Below are 20,328 nucleotides of genomic sequence, written 5' to 3' on the forward strand. Positions count from 1 at the left end.
GGGCACAGCAGGGAACGGCGTTGGGTTGGAATTAATATTTACGAAGAGCAAAAGCAATTACGCGGAGCAACAGGAAGCGTAATTGTCGAATGGAACACGATTATGGCATTTGGTAAACGAACACGACACTACAGAGTATGAGTGTGTATATAGTTGCTTGATGGAAGGGGTCGACATGTGTATTCCTGTTATTTAATACCATGCATTTTGTTTTTGCTGTTTGGCATGTTTGTTACCAGGGAAAAGGGACAATACGAGTACATTAAAAGCTATTTTAAACTCGACTATTTTGGCTCTACTGTGCGAATCAAGTTGGTGTAGAAGTGGGACATGACATGCATTGCAAGACACGAGCTCCAGGGATGAGATGCATGCGAGACAAAGTCGGGGTCGATGACAGACATGGCGCGTGCGTGCATACGTACATGATACATGCTACTGAGTACTACTAAGGTAGATTGATGGCCCGAGACAGACGTGCATATGCATGTCTCTGTGTCTTGCCTTGCGCACGGGAGGTTCCTTGATGGGGAAATCTGGGGTGTCTGGGGAATTTTGGGATTTACATTGCATGATGAGGATCAGAATGAGGATGAGGGTGAAGAGGAAGATGGAGATGGAGATGAGAATGAGCATGCCGGTAAATGCCAAGTGAGATGGATTTCGGTCCGGAGGACGCGGGATGGCGATGCTTTTTGAGCAGGGGTCTCATGTCGTCAATATGGATGAGCGTAGGATATTTGGTAGTGCTGCGTGTAAGCGCGCGGCGAAGGGTTGCGATACGACTGGGGGCGAAGTGCCTATCTAGGTACTAGGTATGTATCTAGAGATGCTACTTTACGGGTATCGTGAATTTGGGCAGCCCCTTGTTATTTGCTTCTTCCATCTTCTTTTTTTGGTCTGCTCGGTAATACTTGGAGATGCGAGGTTGTGGTTCGGAAACGGCGGTGCTATTAATAGAACCGGGGACTGGAGGCACGACATGAATGGAAGAGATGTATAGGGGTCCAATTGGTGTATACTGTACGAAAAGGGTTCCAATGTTGATACAGCCGTCAGCTGAATTGATAACCGAGTGGCATCATCTGGAGCTCTGAAACTGGCTACGCAGGCTGCTGAAGAATTGCTGGGATGGCTGGCGTGGAAAGGAATGGAAGGTGATTGCCAATCAGTCGGTGGGCGTCTCATATTAACACCCCCGCTGTTTTTTGTCTTGTGCGGAACGGGGTACTTCTGGAGAGGTACAGTAACTGCCCAGTAGCGGTACCTGTATGTAGCAGCGGTACTAGGCACCTATGAAGTGAAGAAAAGACAATAAAATGTAGAGATACTGGTTCATTGCTGTGGTTGCTTATGTGATTCGTGATGCGATTCTTGTGAATCTGATCGCGATATGGATCCAGATGGGCGCTTCTTGTTTAGGCAGTCGAGTTTGGGTCGCCTGCATGACCCCTTTGGCTGCGTGAATGACGTTCGGGCTGAGGTACCGGTACATGTACTTACACTTACATGTAGGTAGACTTTGCAGCTGGGGGTCCAATGGGGACGTGCCCTAAAATAATATGTAGGTACCTTAGTAGTATTGAATGATGATGCCGCTTTCGAACAGACGACGTGATGTATCGCAAAGCCGTTCAATGGCCGGCACTGTAGCATCAATGGCAGGTATTGCTTACTGCTGATGTGCAGCATGATGCTGGTCACTGCAATCAGCCTGGCGCGCATGATGAACCCATGGAACTCAACAAGCCAAAGGGATCTTGGAGCCAAACACCTGCAGCTTCATCGCAGACCGCTGTATAACACGGGGCTACAGGCACTAACAGGCACCTGTAGCGCTACGGGGTACGTGTACACAGCACGTACAGGTACTCAGCCTCGCTGCAGCCTCCAGGCCATCGCAGGGCATCGCAGGTACAGATACAGCGGCTGCAACACCGCCTTTCCCCTTCTGTACACCCGCCTCAGTCATCCGTCATCGTTGATTCACCACCCTGTCCCGTCGATTCCTCCTTCGAAACCTCGCATGCATCGGACCGGGGGCATTTCTGACTGTCTTTTCCGCGACTTGCCTTTTCCCTCTAATACATTCGCGCCCTCCGTCGTGAGACTTTACTCTCTCTCTCTCTCTTTATCTTCCCTTTAGCTTCCCTTTATCTTCCCTTTTTCTTTGTTTTTATTACCTTGGTGGCCGCCTTTTACTTTTGGCACTTCTCGGGAAAAGGGTTCTGCTAGTTTTTCGGGGGCTCGTCGTGCGAATCAAGACCAGGCAGCGCGCCGCCACATGCAACCACATACCGTGAATCTTGCTGCCTTGTCCGACTTGCGTGGCGCCACGTTGCGCATGTTTGAAATCTAATTCTACGAATCTTTCCTTGAACCCGAATTCGCACGACTGAGCAACCAGCCTCGACGGATCTTGCCTGAGTTGGTGCCTTATAAATCACCGGAACCGGGCAGACCGACCACGAAAGCTACCATGATGAACGAAACCGGCGACGCAGATGCCATGCGTCGTCACTCTGTCGATCTGGGCGAGCCTTTGGATAACTACGAAGAGTCTGACTGCGCATTCTCAGACGACAACCTAGGCATTGACATGGACATGGACTTTGATCTCACCATGCCGTCTGTGGAGGAAGACGAACATGATAACGACAGACGCATCTTCACGCCGCCGCCGCGCATTGCCGCTCGTTTCTACCGACCCTCACAGGCACGCCGCAGAGACTCGGCTGCCTCGTCCCGTCGCAACTCCTTCTCCTCCGCCCACTCTCGATGCTCCTCCATCCAGCCATCCAGCCGCCGTGACGGCGACCAGAGCAAATACGTTGCGCAGCATGTTCGCCGGACAAACTTTTTAGAGGACCGCCGCGCCCGGCTGGCGGACAGGGCAGCCCACGCCGAAAAGGTGCGCCTGAGAGCTGCCCTGGCCAAGGCGGCGCCTCGCGGACAGACGACCTCGGAGGAACGCGCACTGGCTGCGCAGCAGGCGAGGGAGCGCAACTTGGCCGAGATTGTCGCCAGCTGCGCAGAAGAGGTCAAGAAGGCCAAGCAGATTGCCGAGTCCACCAAGGAGCGGCGCGAGCAGGAAATTGCAAAGATGAAGGCGCAGATGGAGGAGCGCATGGCCGAGGCGCAGAGACGAAGGGAGGAGCTACGAAACAAGACGGCAGTCAAGCGCGCCAGAGGCCAGAGCGTTGTCACCAAGAAGTCTACGGAAGCGCTGCCGCAGACCAAGGCCGTGCGACAAATGAGCGACGACGAGGCAGCTGCCAAGATTCAGACCTGGTGGCGCGGGTGTGCGAGGAAGAAGATTCTTCAGGAGTTTTACGCCCTTGGCCTCAGCGTAGATGGCATCAGAGATACTTTATTCGACACTGTTGTTGAATTGCTTGCTCAGGAAAAGGTGCTCCTCGTCACCGCCCAGCTTCTCAGAATCTGTGGTCTCCAAGAGGGAGAGCCGGGCTCTGTTGAAGAGATGGCTGCGGTTCGCACGTTTTTGAGTGCTTTCCTCATCCTCGGCCACCCTGACCAAGTACTCAACAGCGTCGACGAAAGTGCGGAAGACGGAGATGCGGAATCACAGCTCGGCGGCCGTCGACTGCCTGCTACCGACCTCAACAACCCCCAGCTACAGGATTTGGTCGACAAAGCCAAGGATGTTTTAATTTCCTTTGAAAATATTCTGGCCTGGCTGACTCCGGCCAACCGGTACACAATGCCCGCTTCACTGCATACGACGTTCCCACAGGCCTACTCGGTGTTCTCTAACGCATTCATTGCGTGGAAGTCGAGGGACTCGAATGCCCTCATTGAGGTCATGCTGATGCAGATGGTGGAGCTGGACGCCATATACCACACCGTCAAGGAGACTTCGGATGATGCCGCCGCGGCGCTCTACCGCAAGAGCATTGAAGACAGCCAGACCATGCTGATTGTAAGAATCAAGAGGCTGGCCGGCCCAGAAAGGGGTAAGAAGTTGTTCGTACAGGCCATCAGAGAGGCGAGGAAGGCACGCAAGGCCAAGAAACAGGCCGGCGATACCAAGCCTCGCGTCGCTGACAGCGAAAGCGTATCGGGCGATACTCAGACGACGGCCAACGACTTTGTCTCGTCTGATTCTCAGATGCTCACGCCTCCGTCGACACCGGCCAGCAAGAGCCAGGCCAGGTCGACGACCGTCAAGCCCGGTTTGAATGGCCTGATTCCTGACAACCGCGTCGTTGTGCACGAGCTGGCCATTAACAAGGAGTACCAGATTCCTGCCGAAGAGTATGTGGAGCAGCAGGCCGCCTATTCTAAGCCTCTCTATCTCCAGATGCGGGCGGCCATGGGAGACGCCTCGAACGAAGCAAACTTTCGCATCTTTATGCTCAGGGCTAGCCACATCAAGGACAAGCTACAGCGTCCGTTGAAGGAAGGAAATTCCATGTACAACCTGATTGGCGAAATCTTGGACGTGGACATTGCTCAGAAGCAGTTTGAAATGGGAAGCTTTTCATACGAAAAGTTCTTTTCGTCTATGGCTTCTCTCCTGCCTAAGCTGTGCGCGCCGTTTCGAGACGACCAGGTCAAAGATCTCGTACAAAACAAGCTGGGCGAGGGCAACGTGATTGATAGGATCGAGGCCCTGGACCGGTTTGTCGACGTCATGCTTTGCGACTACATCAACTACCTGCTCAAGATTGCAGCCCCGCAACTCATCGAATCAGCCGTCCCATACGAGGCGAAACGATTCGGCGAAGAGCTGGGAGACGAACAGGACAATCTGCCAATTGCCGAGGCGGCCTGGAGGTCGGCAAGGGACAAGGTCATGGCCGAGGTGCACAAGCGGGATGTTGAAGGCATCAACCACCCCAAGTCGCGACCCACGGCGTCCAAGATCTACGCCCAGATGCTTGTCGACGTCTTTACGCAGCCCACGCCGGTTGGCCCTGAGCAGATTCCGGAGATGCTCCGCCTGGACCAGGCACGCATCAACCAGGTGTCGACCATGGTCCAGCGAATCATTACCGTCGGCGCCGTGCTACTGCAGTGCAAAAATCTGCTCAAGCGCGATGTTCGATCGGCATGGAAGACGGAGGCGGCCCGCGTCATGACCGTCCTCGAGGCCAACCACGCCTCGGTGGAGACGGCGGTTGACGGCACCATGGCCGCTCTGGAGGCCGGTCGTTCCATGCCTCCTCCTACCAAGACTCACTTGCGTGCCCTGGTGACTAAGGTGCTGACGGCGAGCCGCGAGATGGCTCTCCGGTCGACTGAACCCCGGGATCCAGTCTTGCGTCTTCTCCTCACCCGTCTACGTGGTAACATTCTGGCTCGCCTGGCATCCGGCTCGGCCAGCGAAAAGGTCAAGGCTGCCAACACGGCGGGTGAGAAGCTGGCAAGCCTTGGACTGTCCGAGTTTGTGGAAAAGGTCAGGCAAATGTCTGACTTGCTTGACAAGGTGGGAGCAGTTGATCGAGCAGCCCATGCCCCGTGGTGGGACGTGGTTGCGACCAAGGCCCAGCAGGATGATGCTTAAGCATATATCCCTGTTTGCGGGGGAGGCTCATTTATCTTTTATTCAGCCGTTTTGACGGATACACAGCCAGACCGGGAGACTAGGTGTTGCCAGCCTTTCTCCAGCTCATTTTTTTGGTCTCTATTATTTCTTCACCTCCTGTTCCTTTCTCCTATTGTCGTTTTTTTCTGTCTTTTCTTCATCTTCATCTCTTTTTGTGGATTTTCGGAGACTGGGGCTCCTCAGGGGGCCGTGCAAGACGTGGCGTTTTACGGGAAGACTGCATATTTCTTATTTTCCATTTGCTTTAACCTGGGTGTGCGATATTCGATCTGAGGGAGTCATTCTGGGTAGAGCTGGGGCTCAGCAGCGTCTTTTTTGATGGTGGGGTTTTTAGCGCATCGTCGTTGTTTTTTTAACACGAGCTTTTTGTTTCTTTTGTGATTTGATTTGGGTTCTTGAAGGCGATTAGGGTCTTATATACATTGTTGGGAGGGAATATGCCGCGGACAGCGGTTTTTTTTCTTTGTGAGCTTTTTGTTGAGGGTGAGGTATTTACATAAGAATGACAATGTGTGATCTTTGAGGATTTGGTTTCTTGTGATGTTGGTGAAGTGATGCTTAGTCTAACTCTGGACTATCATGTATATATTCCACTACTTCTCGACGCCAATAAACGAGAAACATTGATTCAATGTACATACTCGGTGCGTTTCGATATTCTATTCTCTCGTGATCTGCTATATCAATATACTTTCAAATTTTCCTCGTTTCTCCAGATGCAATAAGACAGCGTCGGTGCCTTTAGAGTAGAGTCTCCGAGGAGAACGATGAGACGAGGTTGAACAGGGCACCTGTATCATCGCCACCTTGTGTGTACACGTGCCAACACTCAGACACTACAACGTAGTGATTTTAGTAGATACTAGAGAAATATCTCGATAGTAGCAGAGAATAGCAGTAGTAAGTAGCGATGGTAGCAGATGAGTTTCGGCTTCGGCTTCGGCTGCTTTTGTCGGATGGGGCCGAAGTGGGCTTTTGCCCAGGTAATAGTAGCTTTTTTTTTCTGGGTATTGGACGTTTCTTTACGTACTTTGCTGAAGAAAGCGGCAGGTTCTTTTGTTTAGCATTTGTCGAAATCCCGCGAGGTCGTTTTACAAAAGGTACTCGTACGTTGTTGGAAGAAACGGCTACAAAAGTGCCCGTTTATATACGGGCAGGTCTGTTTTTGAAGCTCGGGCTGATTGGTAGGCACGGGACGGGGGGTTTATGGGGTGGAGCGGGAATTTAGCAGCGGCGCGTTCCTGATTTTTTTCTACCTTTTTACCTTGTTTCTCTTTTTCTCTTTTCTTTTAATTTGTGATATAGGCCCAAGTGGAGGGTATTGTTGCCTTTTTTGGGAGTATTTTGGGCACCTTTTTGAGACTAAGTTCTTTTTTATTTGAGAGTTTGGTCTTTTTTTTTTCTTTCGTTTCTGATTTGGGGGATATCATGTGGTGAGAGGACGGGGGATTGGCTCTTTATTGATTGAAACGAATCGACGGGTTTTTTTGAGGGATGAGTGGGGTGATGAGGCTGGTGCCGCGCCGGCTGGGGGGTTTGGGATTGGGATGGGAGCAATTGATTGCCGGGGAGAGGAAGATTGGATATGGAGCTGGAGTTGGAGTTGGAGTTGGGCTGCGGCAGGGTAGGTTGTTTGGGAGCTGGTCGTCAGCCTCGTCTGTGTCATCGTCATCTCGGCTTGTGTCGTCTCGGTCTCTGTCAACCTCGTCTTCGTCTTCGTCTTCATCCTCGTCTTGGTCGCCCTTGGGCTTGTCGTCTCGCAGCTGGGCTGGCACTCGGAGGTATGTGTACTACATTCTCTATTTCTGCTCCCCTCTATCTTTTCATGCCAAGCATCCTCCATCCCATCATCGACGACGCCTCTTGTGCCGTGTCCGGGCTCTGATTGGACTCGCCTCCTCAGCCCTCGTTTATTCTCTCCAAGGCTGGGATTAGCGCCTCAAGTGCTGCTGCACAATGATGCCAGTCTCACTTCTCACTCTCACTCTCACTCACATTCTGATACGATACCCCTCCTGGTTCCCCGATTCCCCGACTTGAAGCCCTTCGTTTTTTGGGCTCCGTCGTTGCAACCGCAACCCCACCATTGACGCCGAGCTGCCCCACCTCGGCCAGCGGCTCAATGCGGACCAAATCAAATGCTTGGGCTTGAACAAACAAAAGCTTGACCTCACAGCTCTGCTTGTTCTGGCCCCATTGATTTTCCCTCCCTGCTCTCCCTGCTTACCATCGTCTTCTTCTCCTTTCGATTGCAACTTTGACTTTCCTATTCCGGCATCTTGCTGGCTCGTATCTTGGCTAGGGCGCCTTCGCAAACTCACAAAAGCTAACCTGCCCCTCCTTCGCTTCTCCTCTACAGTCTTCTCTCTTTGATACCCTCTCGATTCTGCTCTGCACACGCCAGAGCAAACAACCCAGGCAAAATGACCGACCGCGACGTTCTCCCCGACAACATCAAGCCCTCGCACTATGTCTTGTCCTTGCGGGATCTCGATTTCAAGAACTGGACCTACAAGGGCACTGTGACGTAAGGACATGAAGCTTCTTCCCCTCCTTCGTCTACCTACCTAGCTAACCAAACAATCCACCTGCAGCATCCAGTCTCAGATCGTCAAGCCCACCAAGGAAGTCGTCCTCAACGCCCTCGAGCTCAAGCTGCTCAATGCCAAGGTCCAGGTCGATCACACAAAGTCCGAGCAGTCATGGGAGTCGTCCAACGTCTCCTACGACGCAAAGGCCCAGCGCGCCACCGTCACCTTTGACAATGAGATCCCCGTTTCCAGCAAGGCTTCCCTCGTCATCGAGTTCGAGGGTATCATCAACAACGAGATGGCCGGCTTCTACCGCAGCAAGTACAAGCCCGCTGCCACCCCGGCTGCCTCGGTCCCCCGCGACGACGAGTGGCACTACATGCTCAGCACCCAGTTCGAGGCCTGCGATGCCCGCCGAGCTTTCCCCTGCTTTGACGAGCCCAACCTCAAGGCCACCTACGACCTTGAGATTGAGATCCCCGCCGACCAGGTCGCCCTGAGCAACATGCCCGTCAAGGAGACCAAGCCCACCAAGGAGGGATGGCAATTGGTTTCTTTCGAGACGTCTCCCGTCATGAGCACCTACCTTCTGGCCTGGGCTGTCGGTGACTTTGAGTACATTGAGCAGCTGACGGACCGCAAGTACAACGGAAAGCAGATCCCCGTTCGTGTCTACACCACTCGAGGCCTCAAGGAGCAGGGTCGCTGGGCTCTGGAGCACGCCCCCAAGATCATCGACTTCTTCTCCGAGATCTTCGACATTGACTACCCTCTGCCCAAGTCTGACCTTCTCGCCGTCCACGAGTTCACCCACGGCGCCATGGAGAACTGGGGTCTTGTTACCTACCGTACCACCCAGGTTCTCTTTGACGAGAAGACGTCTGATGCTCGATTCAAGAATGCCGTCGCCTACGTCGTCGCCCACGAACTTGCTCACCAGTGGTTCGGCAACCTGGTCACCATGGACTGGTGGGATGAGCTGTGGCTCAACGAAGGTTTCGCTACCTGGGTCGGATGGCACGCCGTGGACCACTTGCACCCTGACTGGCAGGTCTGGGCCCAGTTCGTCAATGAGGGCATGGAGAACGCTTTCCGCCTGGACGGTATCCGTGCCAGCCACCCTATCCACGTCCCCGTCCGCGATGCCCTCGACGTCAACCAGATCTTTGACCACATCAGCTACCTCAAGGGTTGTTCCGCCATCCGCATGCTTGCCAACCACCTCGGAACCGACACTTTCCTCAAGGGCGTCTCCAACTACCTCAAGGCCCACGCCTACGGCAACGCCAAGACCAAGGCTCTCTGGGATGCCCTGGCTGAGGCTTCTGGAAAGAACGTCAACGAGATTATGCACCCCTGGATCTCCAAGATTGGCCACCCTGTCCTGACTGTCTCTGAGGAGCCTGGCAAGATTGCCATCAAGCAGTCCCGATTCCTGTCCACCGGCGATGTCAAGGCTGAGGATGACACCACCACCTGGTGGGTTCCTCTTGGACTGGTCGGCAAGAAGGGCGAGACTGGCGTTGCTGACCTGTCCCTGACTCAAAAGGAGGATACCGTCCTCGATGTCGACAGCGATTTCTACAAGCTCAACACCAATGCCACTGGCTTCTACCGTGTGGCCTACCCCCCTGCTCGTCTAGCCAAGCTCAGCACCCAGCTCGACAAGCTTAGCACCGAGGACAAGATTGCCATTATTGGCTCGACTGCCGATCTGGCCTTTGCCGGCAACAGCTCTGCGTCGGCTCTGCTGACCTTCCTCCAGGGCTTCCAGAATGAGGCACACCCCCTCGTGTGGAGCCAGATCCTGGGCTGCGTCGGCGACCTCAAGTCTGTCTTTGGAGAGGACAAGGAGATTAAGAAGGGTCTCAACAACTTTATTGTCAAGCTGATTGACGCAAAGGTGAAGGAGGTTGGATGGGAGTTCCCCGAGGGCGAGAACTACCTTGCTGGTATTCTCCGCAAGGACCTCATTACCAGCGCTGTTGCCGCTCACCACCCTGAGTAAGTTTTTTTTTCACTACTATAGTCCACAGAAGGAGTCTCTGGTTGCTAACAAATAAACAGGGTCAAGGCGGAAGCCGTCAAGCGATTCAATGCTTGGGTCGAGAACGCCGAGGCTAACCCTATCCCCCCCTCTGTGCGAGGCGCTGTCTGGCGTGCCGGTCTTGATGACAACGCCGCTCGCAACGTCGAGGTCCTCAAGAATGAGTGGTTCTCCACCAAGGCCATTGACGGCAAGCTCATCGCTCTCGCCGCTCTGTCCACCGTCGACGATGCCGACATCATCAAGAACAACCTCATCCCCTTCAACTTCAACGACTCTCCTCCCCAGAACGCCGTCCCCGCCGCTGACATGCACGTCCTCGGTGGCAACCTGGCCCTCCACCCCACTGGCCGTACTCTCCAGTGGGAGTTTGTGAAGAACAACTGGGATCTCGCCGTTGCCAAGCTCGGCAACCCCATTGTCGTCGACCGCTTCATCGGCCTCAGCTTGAAGACGTTTACTGACGCGGCTATCATTGACGATATTGAGCAGTTCTTCAAGGACAAGGACACCCACAGCTTTGACCGCACGCTGGAGACGGCCAAGGACAGAATCAGGGGCAGGGCTGCGTACAAGAAGCGCGATTCGGATGCACTCAAGCAGTGGCTGTCGTCCAACGGATACTTTTAAGTGTGTAAAAGAATGTAAAATTTAGCATGGGAAATTAGGGCAGAGTGCTTCGCCCATGGTGTGTATATATATGTATAAGCAGGGCCTATGAGGGCTATGAAGAAAACGAAATGACCTTTACCTATTTCGTCTTTTGTGAGTGTTGGTCGTGATTCGAAATCCGAGCTACTGGCCGTAATAATGGCCATGCAAGCTCTCTTCTGCATTGCGGATTCGCTGCCTGACTTTCCATCTACGATGGCTACTTGTTTCTATAATTGCTACGTCTCTCCAGTTTCTGCTACTATCGCTGCGAAGCTACTCTGTGAAGGTGAAGGTGACAGCCAGAGGGAAGTGTAGCTTCCATATTTGCTTCTTTAATAGGGGAATACACAACAATAAACCACCACAATCATTAGCCACAGCTGAAATACTGACTAGTAATTAGTTGGGTTTGCTGTTTTATGCTAGTTTTAACTACCCGCGATGTATTGTGAACCCTTTTTTCAGTGTTGTTGTTAGTTGTTAATAAGTATTGTGATATTCCGGTGCTTTATCCCTACCAAAACTATCTACATAAGACAACCACACATTACTGTATATTCTAGCTTACACGCGCCCATATATGCAAATATAGCTTAACACATTAGGATAGCTAGAGAATAGAGAATTAGGGCTATCTATATATATGTATAATATGACAGGAATGCTTAGATATCACGCCGTAGGCTGAGCGCCGCAGGCTACAGCCTGGTAGGTTACATCGCCGTGGGCAAAGCTCGCTGCAGGCGCCCCCAGAGGGTAATAATAAATGTCCCGTTGGATACATGTAGTAGGTATCTATAACTTGAACTTTGAATGAACGAGACGACCTTGAATGAACAGGATGACTTTGAACGAACGGGATGGCCTTGAATGAACGGGATGACCTTGGACGAACAAGATGATCTTGAATGAACAGGATGGCCTTGAATGAACGGGATGACTTTGATCAAACTAGCTGATAGCGATTTATCTACCTAGTAGGTGGCCTCAGTTTATCAAAGTTTCTTCTATCAATCCGGAAAACCTTGATTGAACTAGCTGACTGCAATCTATCTAAGTGACCTCATTCTATCAAAGTAGCTTCAAACGAACGGGATGACCTCAAACGATCTAGTTGACCTTGAATGAACGGGATGGCCTTGAACGAACGTGATGACACTGATCGACGCAGCTACTTTGCTTACCCTTACGAACGCCTTTAGTGGGCATCAGACTTATACTGCAGACATGGGAAATTGGGTGGTCGCCTGCCTCAGGTATGAGGTACGAAGCAATCAATGGACACCATATCACCATATAGAATGAACGATATCACAGACCAGGTGCTTGTGCAATTCGCAACTAAAGCAGCAGTCTTTAAACACTTACCGTATTCGATTTACCGGCCTGCTAATACAGGAAAACATGGGTGATGCCTTGACAGCTGTTTGTGTGCATTACAGCTGGCGTCACGTGGCGTCCTGTGCCTCGCTGTTTGCTATGCCAACCACACCAAATAATCCTGCACTTTGTGTTTTTCTCTTTTTCTCTTTTCCTTTTTCTTCTTTATCCCCATACAAATTAGAATTTCCCAACCCCCAAAATTTATTTTGCATTGCAAAGTACGAGCCAAGTGCTTGTGAAATTCGGTTCGTCGTGGTTTCGCTTTAACGATGGCGATGGTCTTGAACGTCGAGCGTTATTGAGCTTCTTCGGAAACCAACGACAGCACCGTTCGACCAGCCTCTAGAAGCCCGACCTGCAGTTTTATCGCACGCACAGTCAGACGCGTTCACCCGCGTATCGGCCAAGCAGGACTTGTTCCTTGCTACGCTGATCCTTTTCAAACAGTAGCTTGTCTCTAGTAGACTTGGATTGTCGAGCAAAATTCGCTCAAACCGGTACCTAACTGACTACAGTACCGTAGGCTCATCAAACACCGTCTTCCCTTTCACTAGGTTGAGGACACCAAACACCGTCTTCCCTTTCACTAGGTTAAAGACACCAAACCTCGCACCTTTCTATCCACGACCCATTGATTTGGAGTCTGCTATTCACAACGACAATCTTTCCATCCTTTCGAGCATACAGCATCATTTCCCCCTTTCCTGTCTTCCAATTTGCCACTAATCCTCGGCAATGGACATCCAAAGAAAGGCAGTGGCGCACTTACCCTTTGTGCAAGATTATGATACGGTTCCTGTGGAAGAGGGCAGTCGCAATGATACCTACCTACCTACCGACATACGCACACACCGCTAGTCCGCGAATCAAATTGGTTGCGTGCCTTCTCATGGTTCGCTCTTACCGAACGTTTACGCAATCATGGCTGCCGTATTTGCAAAGATAGCACGTCTGCCACTACATCGGCTGAACTCAAGGAAGGAGCATCCACCTCCTCACACAAGCGAGACAATCTCTCCGGTCGTCAATTCGCTTAAATGATCCAGCAAGAACGAAATATTCCCTCTCGTCCAGAACGGAGGCCTCTCTCACCCATCTACCTCTCTCCTCCAAGATTTCCCGTCGCTGTGGCTGTCCAGCACACCCCCAATTGTTCGAATCTTGGTAAGCGATGACTCTGAAATGTCATGAATTGATTCTAACTGGATGAAATAGCGGTCCTTTCACTCTGGAAAGATGCCAGCAACATCGCAGGCAGAGAAGCGGCGCTTGCGGTTCGCTGCCAACCAAGCAAAGCTTTCCCCTGAGCAGCTGGAACTCCAACGGCTGCAGAACCACGCATCGTCTGAGCGATTCCAAACCGCCAACACAATCTACGCACTCCGACAGGCTAAGCGTTGGTTCACCGAGTTCATGAAAGACCAGTACCCTGAAGTAGATGTGGTCCCAGCATATTTCACGCCTGGAGCTTCGCTACCAGCAACCTCGCTGCTTAAACAATATGCTCGCTATCTCGTGCGTTCTCGAGTTGGTGGACTTAATGAGAAGCTGAGCGTGAAGACTGTGAACCACTACATGGCAATGATCATGTCGATCATTGAAAGAGAGTGCAAGCATGACTCTCTGACCGCTATTCGGCGTGAAGTCAACAATTTCGTCCATAACGACTTGATTAATCAAGAGGGCATCAGGACCGCCATGCATACCAAGAGTGTCGCCCATACAGAAGACGTCACCTTCATTCTGTCAAAGTTGTACTCCCCAGAATATCTCAACAGGTTTCCGGATATGAGGACGGTGCTTAATCTTACTCTGTACATCGTCTTGGTTGTTGATTTGTGTGGACGGGGAAGCGAAATTGCTCGAAACCCGTCGCGACCGGTGCATCAGTGCCTACACTGGGAAGATGTTGAATTCTACACATTTCAGCGAATTGACGACAATGAATTTGATATTCGTGTCAACATCAAAGTCCGATGGTCCAAAGGCCAGACGGCAGATGAGTCGCGCTACCACACCGTACCTTTCACATCTCTACTGCCCCCTTCTATGGCACTAGAAGATACTCTGCGACTGCTTTTGACGTTGGCGCTGATTGACGGCGTCTTTGACTATGGTATAACTACCTGGGAAGATTTGGCGAGTCTCCGACTGCCACCACATATTGCCAAGACTGGCCGTCGCATAGCGATCAAGAAAGAATTTCTCTCAGTGCCAGTTCTACGAAAAATGGACCAAAAACACCGGTTGACGACAGATCCCGTGTTGACAGTAGATATGCAGGCGCACATACGCAAATTGGGACAATATTGTGGGCTCGAAAATCGTCTGGTTGCTTATTGCTTCCGCCGAGGAGCGGCGTACACCCTCGCGACTTTCAGCAATGACAGCAATGGTTCCCCCGGTGCCCCAGGTACTGCTAACACTCTGGATGCTGAACTTGGAGCGATGGCTGAATCCATGGTTGAGCCACATCTACTTGATGATACCGCCTGGGATGAGGCTACAGCACTAGAGGAAGAACGACTGAGCGAGTTAACGTCAGCAAAGTGCCAGACTGAAGAGACAATCGATCAGAATGCAGAACTTCCAACCGACGGCGTTCAAAAGACCACTAACAACGCTTTGCAATCAGAGACCGATGATCCATCCATGGCTCTTCATGGTGCTCCAGATCACATTGTTGGCAAAGGAATTGGTAGGATTAAAATGAAAGGGGTATCGGCCTATAATGACATGCTGGCGGACATAAAGGGTGCCGGAGACGACGAGGCGGCACTCTGCGGTGTTATGATGTCGTGGTTCAAAGTTACACATGGTATTGATACGTTTTGGGCAGGACAAGAACCACTTCCTGGAACATACGCGTGCCGCTTCTGTGGCATCGATTTAGTAGAGGTTCATCACCCAGACGAACATTGCTACAAATGCTCTCAAAAAGACGCCATACAGAGGGCAACGTCTCTACGGGATGGGATTTTCCCCCTGAACCAACCTTGCCAATACCAGGTCTGCGGTCATGGAGATCAACTTTACGAATTCGTAACTTGCGGCAAAACCTTCACGACAATCAAGGAACAAGGTGATCACATGAGGAGCCATGTGCGGACAATGCAGAAGACGGGCGCAAACGGTGACAAGGTACCAACCTGTTTTTTTGGAGGATGCGCGAAAAATCCTGAAGGGGGTCGCATCCGCCGTGATGGACCTGATTTCGACTCATTCGACGATTTATTGGACCATGTTTGGTCTGTCCACCACGTTTACACGGTAAAATCCAATGAAGTCAAATTTTGCGAGTACTGCCAGACTTGGCTTATCGAACCGCTTGAGTGGCGTTCCCATGCAGAAAGACACCTGAACGATGCCCGCAACGTCGTCGCAAAACACGGTTATACAGGAGTCACTGTTGGTCGCGCGATTGTCCCGCGTATTTGCCCTTTTTGCTTTCATGACGAACAGTCACCTACACAGAAGCGCATCGCAACTCACGCTTCGTTCTATGATCTCTCGACACACATTTCGCTTCATTTAGAAGACCATGAGAAGCAAGCGGAAGAGAGAACATGCCCGTGCTTCCCAGCCATGTGCACCAAAGCGGAGAAGATGGACAGCACCAAGTTACGAACCCATCTCGAAATTGTACACGGAATCGAAGCTAAGACTAAGACAACCGCAAAGCGCCGGGCAAATACCGACGATTCCGCTGGCAGTCGTACTCGAGCGAAGAATAATTGATGACATGATGCCTCGGTGTATATGGACAAACGCAAAGAGCTATTCAAGGTTTGCTTGTTCATTTTGGCACGTTTATTTTGGCACGAGAACCTGGTTGTCATTTGTCGAGCTTTCAAATGAGGATTTGTACCGAAAGATCGATCAGATACTATAGCTCAGATATCAATTGACAGTTCTCCAGACTTAATATCTATACACACGGTGCTATCATACGTGCTGATAGAACAGTATATAGGGTTGCTGAAACTGAAACAAATATTCGGGCCCTACTTCCCCAGAGATGCAAAAGCAATATCCCCAGCTGGTGGGCAGTTGGCTAAAGTGATGCGATGAACGCGTAACACAAAATCACGCATGCATGAGCAAAGCGTAAATTTAATTCTTTGTCGGTTTCTTTGTCCACCTCTAACTTTCCTTTCTTAACATCTTCACATTAATTCACCCATCCTTTACCTTTCTGCAGCACCAACTCTAGCGAGCATCACCATCTACGATCTACACTCCTTACGAACCGACACATCTGATCATCGAAGAAAGACACCAGGCAAGAGAAGAGAAGATGCCTGCACGAAGGTGGTGGGGAAGCCCGGTGATCAGGACTATAGAACCGGACGAACCGCGCGACCTCGCAAATGTGTAAGAGCTGTGGGAGCAAGAGCTATATGACAAGCTCAGGAAAGATTATGACCACCCTAACCCGATCGACTTTGAGGCACTCACGAATGAGAGCGAGGAGATGCACTGTCGTGTCCTGGTTAGGGGTGTGTTCCACCTTATTAGCCTTGATCCAGAGGACTATTACCCCTGCTACTTCGAGTGTGTGAAGAAGTGCGTGAGGCCGTCGGTGCTATTCGCCTCGACATGGTCGCTGTGGGGGGGTTACAAGGATTTCAACGTCAAAATGACCGCAATGGCCAAGCATACATCGCAAAACCGGACAGATTCACATCACGTCCATGATCTTCGGAATCAGGTCCTCAAGATCGTCCAACACTGTATCCACCAGTGTATGGCTCAACCACACTGGAGGGCCTGGTTTATTCTCCGTCTTGATCCTAGAGTGTGTGGTATTATCCTCTGTAGCTCTCACCAACCATCCCTTTAGGATAGGCTGTTCCGGATTCGCTGCCCGACTTTCCATCTACCATAGCTACTTGTTTCTACTATCGCTACTTTCTGTTACTATCGCTACTTTCTGCTACTATCGCTACTTTCTGCTACCATCGTTATTTTCTGCTACTATCGCTACTTGCTTCTACCATCGCTACTTGTTTCTCTTATTGCTATATCTCTCCAGTTTATAAGGTTTTTGTCGCCTGGACGAGGCGCAATATATACACATACTTCAGTCATCAAATAGGCCCCCGTCGCCATATCAATACGGTGAAGTTAATCCAGGTGAGTCATTTTATCCTTTATTCGCTGAAACCTAGAACTCGGCTGATCCCGTGCTTTAGTATCCTTGCCTATATAAAGGGCAACACGAACCCATAGAGAGCACATGTTACTCCCTTAAGAACCACGCACCTTAAAGAAAAAGCGCCTGAAGACTCGTCACCCAACAATCGCAATGACCCTTACTCAAGGACTGCCCTATCCACCAGGGAACAAAGAGAAGGTCGGATACTATAACGGGTTGACCGATAAACCCAAGCTAGTTGCCAGGACGAGTAGCACTCCCTTTGTTCCCCATGGCCCTTACGGCGATACACGCGAATTCCGCGGCGATTCTATACACAGAGAGCCAATCGAGGATCACGAAATAACATCGGTGTACAGTCGAGATTTCGCTCGAGCCATCATTACTGCGTTAGGAGCTTTTCCGTGGCATCGCTTCTATCCCATTCGCTTAGGCGACTATATGAGCCGAAGACCTCCTGTAGTATTCATCATTGAGACTCTCTCTGATTTGGAGCCCTGGGAAACGTCGATTGAAGCTGCTCTAGCTTGCCGAACCGTCATTCGTTCGCTCGGGATAACCGATGTCGAGGTTGAGATCCAACAAGTCTCTGAGATCCAATATGCTGCGACCAAAGAGCTAGATGCTTTTATAGACGATCTCAAGTGCCCCGCTAATGCCTCGCTTATTTCGAATCCTCCTACCGAACTTGAAGATATCGTTGATAATGTCCGCCCCTTCTCATCTCAAATCGGATATCAGATCGATAATCCAAAGCTTGCCAAAGCGGGCACTATGGGCCTTCACTTGCGATTGGGAGACGCTGATGTATCCTATGGTTTAACATGTCAACACGCCGTTCTTGATTCGCCCTCTCGTCCGTTGGGCGATGGCGAGTATAACAACTCTGGGGACAAGACTGTGGCTATTCGACAAGTGAATCCTCTTACAGCTAGGGAGCTAACCGTTTGCAGCCAACGGGAAGAGAAATATTGGAGAAGAATGCACCGAGAGCTGGAAATGAAGATCAAAGAATGGGATGAGCAGCATAGTACAACAGAAGAGACCGCAAAAGAGACCGCAAAAGAGACCGCAGAGGCCAAGGAAACTCCTCGGCCCACCTCTGAGGAGCGAGAGCGTCTATTGGTATTAGACACCATTGTGTCACAAGCCACCAAAGCCACTAGCCTTACGCAGGCAGCGCTTGATCAATCCCGAATCATTGGGCATGTGTCCTATGCACCATCACCGGGTATATTCCCCAGTGGGCACTTTGCGGACTGGGCGTTGGTTGAGCTTGATACGGCCGCCTTCGCTGCCCAGCCTACCAATATGGTGTACATCAATCGTAGCGAGTTTGATGATATGCGTGATCGTGGTATTGGATCCTTTGGTATTGGACTCCCGAGAAGTCGACACAGGCGTTATTTGTTAGATGCAGAAATTCCACGTCTGCTGGATCGCCTGGATGATGACGGATTCCTTCGAATCAGCGGAGTTTTACCAACCCCAACAGATGGAACAACTTCTTCATTCGCAGTCGGGACGCGAGGCATGGCGACCTCAAAAGTAGCATTTGGCGTGACCAATGAGATCCTCGCAGTTCGGCGAGATTTTACCGGGGATGATGGATTGACGATAGTCTGGGAATGGATTATCTTTGGAGGGGGAGAGAATACAGGTGACAGATTCAGTTTTGGCGGAGATTCGGGGGCTGCAGTTTGGGATAACTCTGGTCGGTTTGTTGGCATGGTTACCGGAGGTGCTGCACTGGTGAAGCCGCGCTCTGCGGGAAGCTGGAGGCTCCCAACGGATGATGCCACTGAGTGCTTTGATTTCAATACGGCATCAAATTTAACGTTTGTCGTGCCGGCGGAGCACCTGTTTGAGAATATCAAGGATTTTACAGGAAAAACGCCACATATCCTATTGCGTACCCGTAGTCAGATAATAGAATTATCTCCTTGCTTCTACTATCGCTACTTTCTTCTACTATCGCTACTTTCTGCTACTGTCGCTACTTTCTTCTACTATCGCTACTTTCTGCTACTGTCGCTACTCTCTTCTACTGTCGCCATTATCGCTACTTGTAGCAGGCTCGCCCTTGTAGGTAGCGATAGTGGAAGAAAGTACCCAAACACGCAAATCTCTGTCATGAGGTCGCTTTGCAGAGTCCGGACTTTGTCCTGAAGTTTGGCGATCATGCTGCTTCTGTTTGAGTCTTTGCCCGCCGACGTGCTTGGTAGTGGAGTTGCGGTCCAGAAGCCGTCTCTGTTGTTCGTTGTTGGGGTGACTGTCTTTGCCGTCGATTTTGCTCTCTTGTCGGAGTGTTTGCTGGTGCTCTTCCTCACACTGCCGCATCTACCCTCTCCCTACCTGCTTTCGACCTACTTTTGACCTTCACTAGTTTCCTTCATATCGACTCTTATCTAATATCACTTCGGCCTAAGCTACGGGCCGTTTGTCTTTCTCTTGGGAAGTTCTTGGAAATTTCCTACCAGTTTCCTCTGTTTCTCCAGGCATTCAAGTCTGATGCCCGCTAAAGGCGTTCATAAGGGCAAGTAAAGCAACTGCGCTGATCGCAGTCGGCTAGTTGGATCATGGTCAACCAAATCGTTCGAAGTCAGCCGGATCGTTCAAGGTCATCCCATTCGTTTGAAGCTACTTTAATAGAACGAGACCATTTAGATAGATCGCGGTTAGCTTATTTAATCGAGCTCTTCCGGATTGTTCAAGGTCAGCTTATTTAATTAAGCTCATCCCGTTCAATCAAGGCCATCCCGTTCGTTCAAAGACATCCCATTCATTCAAAGTCATCCCGTTCAATCAAAGTTTAAGTTATCGCTACCTGTCGTAGATACTAACTATATATATTCAACGAGAAATTTATTATTACCCTCCGGAGGCGCACCTACAGTAAGCTTTATTTGTAGCGCTGTACCTACGGCGTCTTGTAGTTATAGTAGTATTTAGGATTTGTAGAAAGCTGCTTTCCTCTGTTTTTGAA

At 50.8% G+C, this 20,328-nt stretch overlaps 4 protein-coding genes across 4 annotated transcripts; all 4 read left to right on the forward strand.

Moving 5' to 3' along the window:
• Positions 1 to 2,509: 2,509 nt before the first annotated feature.
• On the forward strand, positions 2,510 to 5,527 carry TRIVIDRAFT_39169 (IQ calmodulin-binding motif domain protein; the record flags this gene model as incomplete). Its single annotated transcript, XM_014094780.1, has 1 exon — positions 2,510 to 5,527. The coding sequence occupies one exon, from the start codon at positions 2,510 to 2,512 to the stop codon at positions 5,525 to 5,527; it is 3,018 nt and encodes a 1,005-aa protein (XP_013950255.1).
• Positions 5,528 to 7,992: 2,465 nt separating this feature from the next.
• On the forward strand, positions 7,993 to 10,777 carry TRIVIDRAFT_40113 (uncharacterized protein; the record flags this gene model as incomplete). Its single annotated transcript, XM_014094781.1, has 3 exons — positions 7,993 to 8,096; positions 8,164 to 10,104; positions 10,168 to 10,777. The coding sequence occupies 3 exons, from the start codon at positions 7,993 to 7,995 to the stop codon at positions 10,775 to 10,777; spliced, it is 2,655 nt and encodes an 884-aa protein (XP_013950256.1).
• A 2,328-nt stretch (positions 10,778 to 13,105) lies between these two features.
• TRIVIDRAFT_65122 (uncharacterized protein) lies at positions 13,106 to 15,922 on the forward strand (the record flags this gene model as incomplete). The annotated part of the gene is made up of 3 exons (XM_014094782.1): positions 13,106 to 13,114; positions 13,259 to 13,348; positions 13,400 to 15,922. The coding sequence occupies 3 exons, from the start codon at positions 13,106 to 13,108 to the stop codon at positions 15,920 to 15,922; spliced, it is 2,622 nt and encodes an 873-aa protein (XP_013950257.1).
• Positions 15,923 to 17,492: 1,570 nt separating this feature from the next.
• On the forward strand, positions 17,493 to 19,718 carry TRIVIDRAFT_65121 (uncharacterized protein; the record flags this gene model as incomplete). Its single annotated transcript, XM_014094783.1, has 2 exons — positions 17,493 to 19,427; positions 19,542 to 19,718. 2 exons carry the CDS (start codon positions 17,493 to 17,495, stop codon positions 19,716 to 19,718), a joined length of 2,112 nt encoding a protein of 703 aa, XP_013950258.1.
• Positions 19,719 to 20,328: the final 610 nt, after the last annotated feature.

This window comes from Trichoderma virens (assembly GCF_000170995.1).
Source record: "Trichoderma virens Gv29-8 chromosome Unknown TRIVIscaffold_91, whole genome shotgun sequence".
Classification (NCBI taxonomy): Eukaryota; Fungi; Ascomycota; class Sordariomycetes; order Hypocreales; family Hypocreaceae; genus Trichoderma; species Trichoderma virens.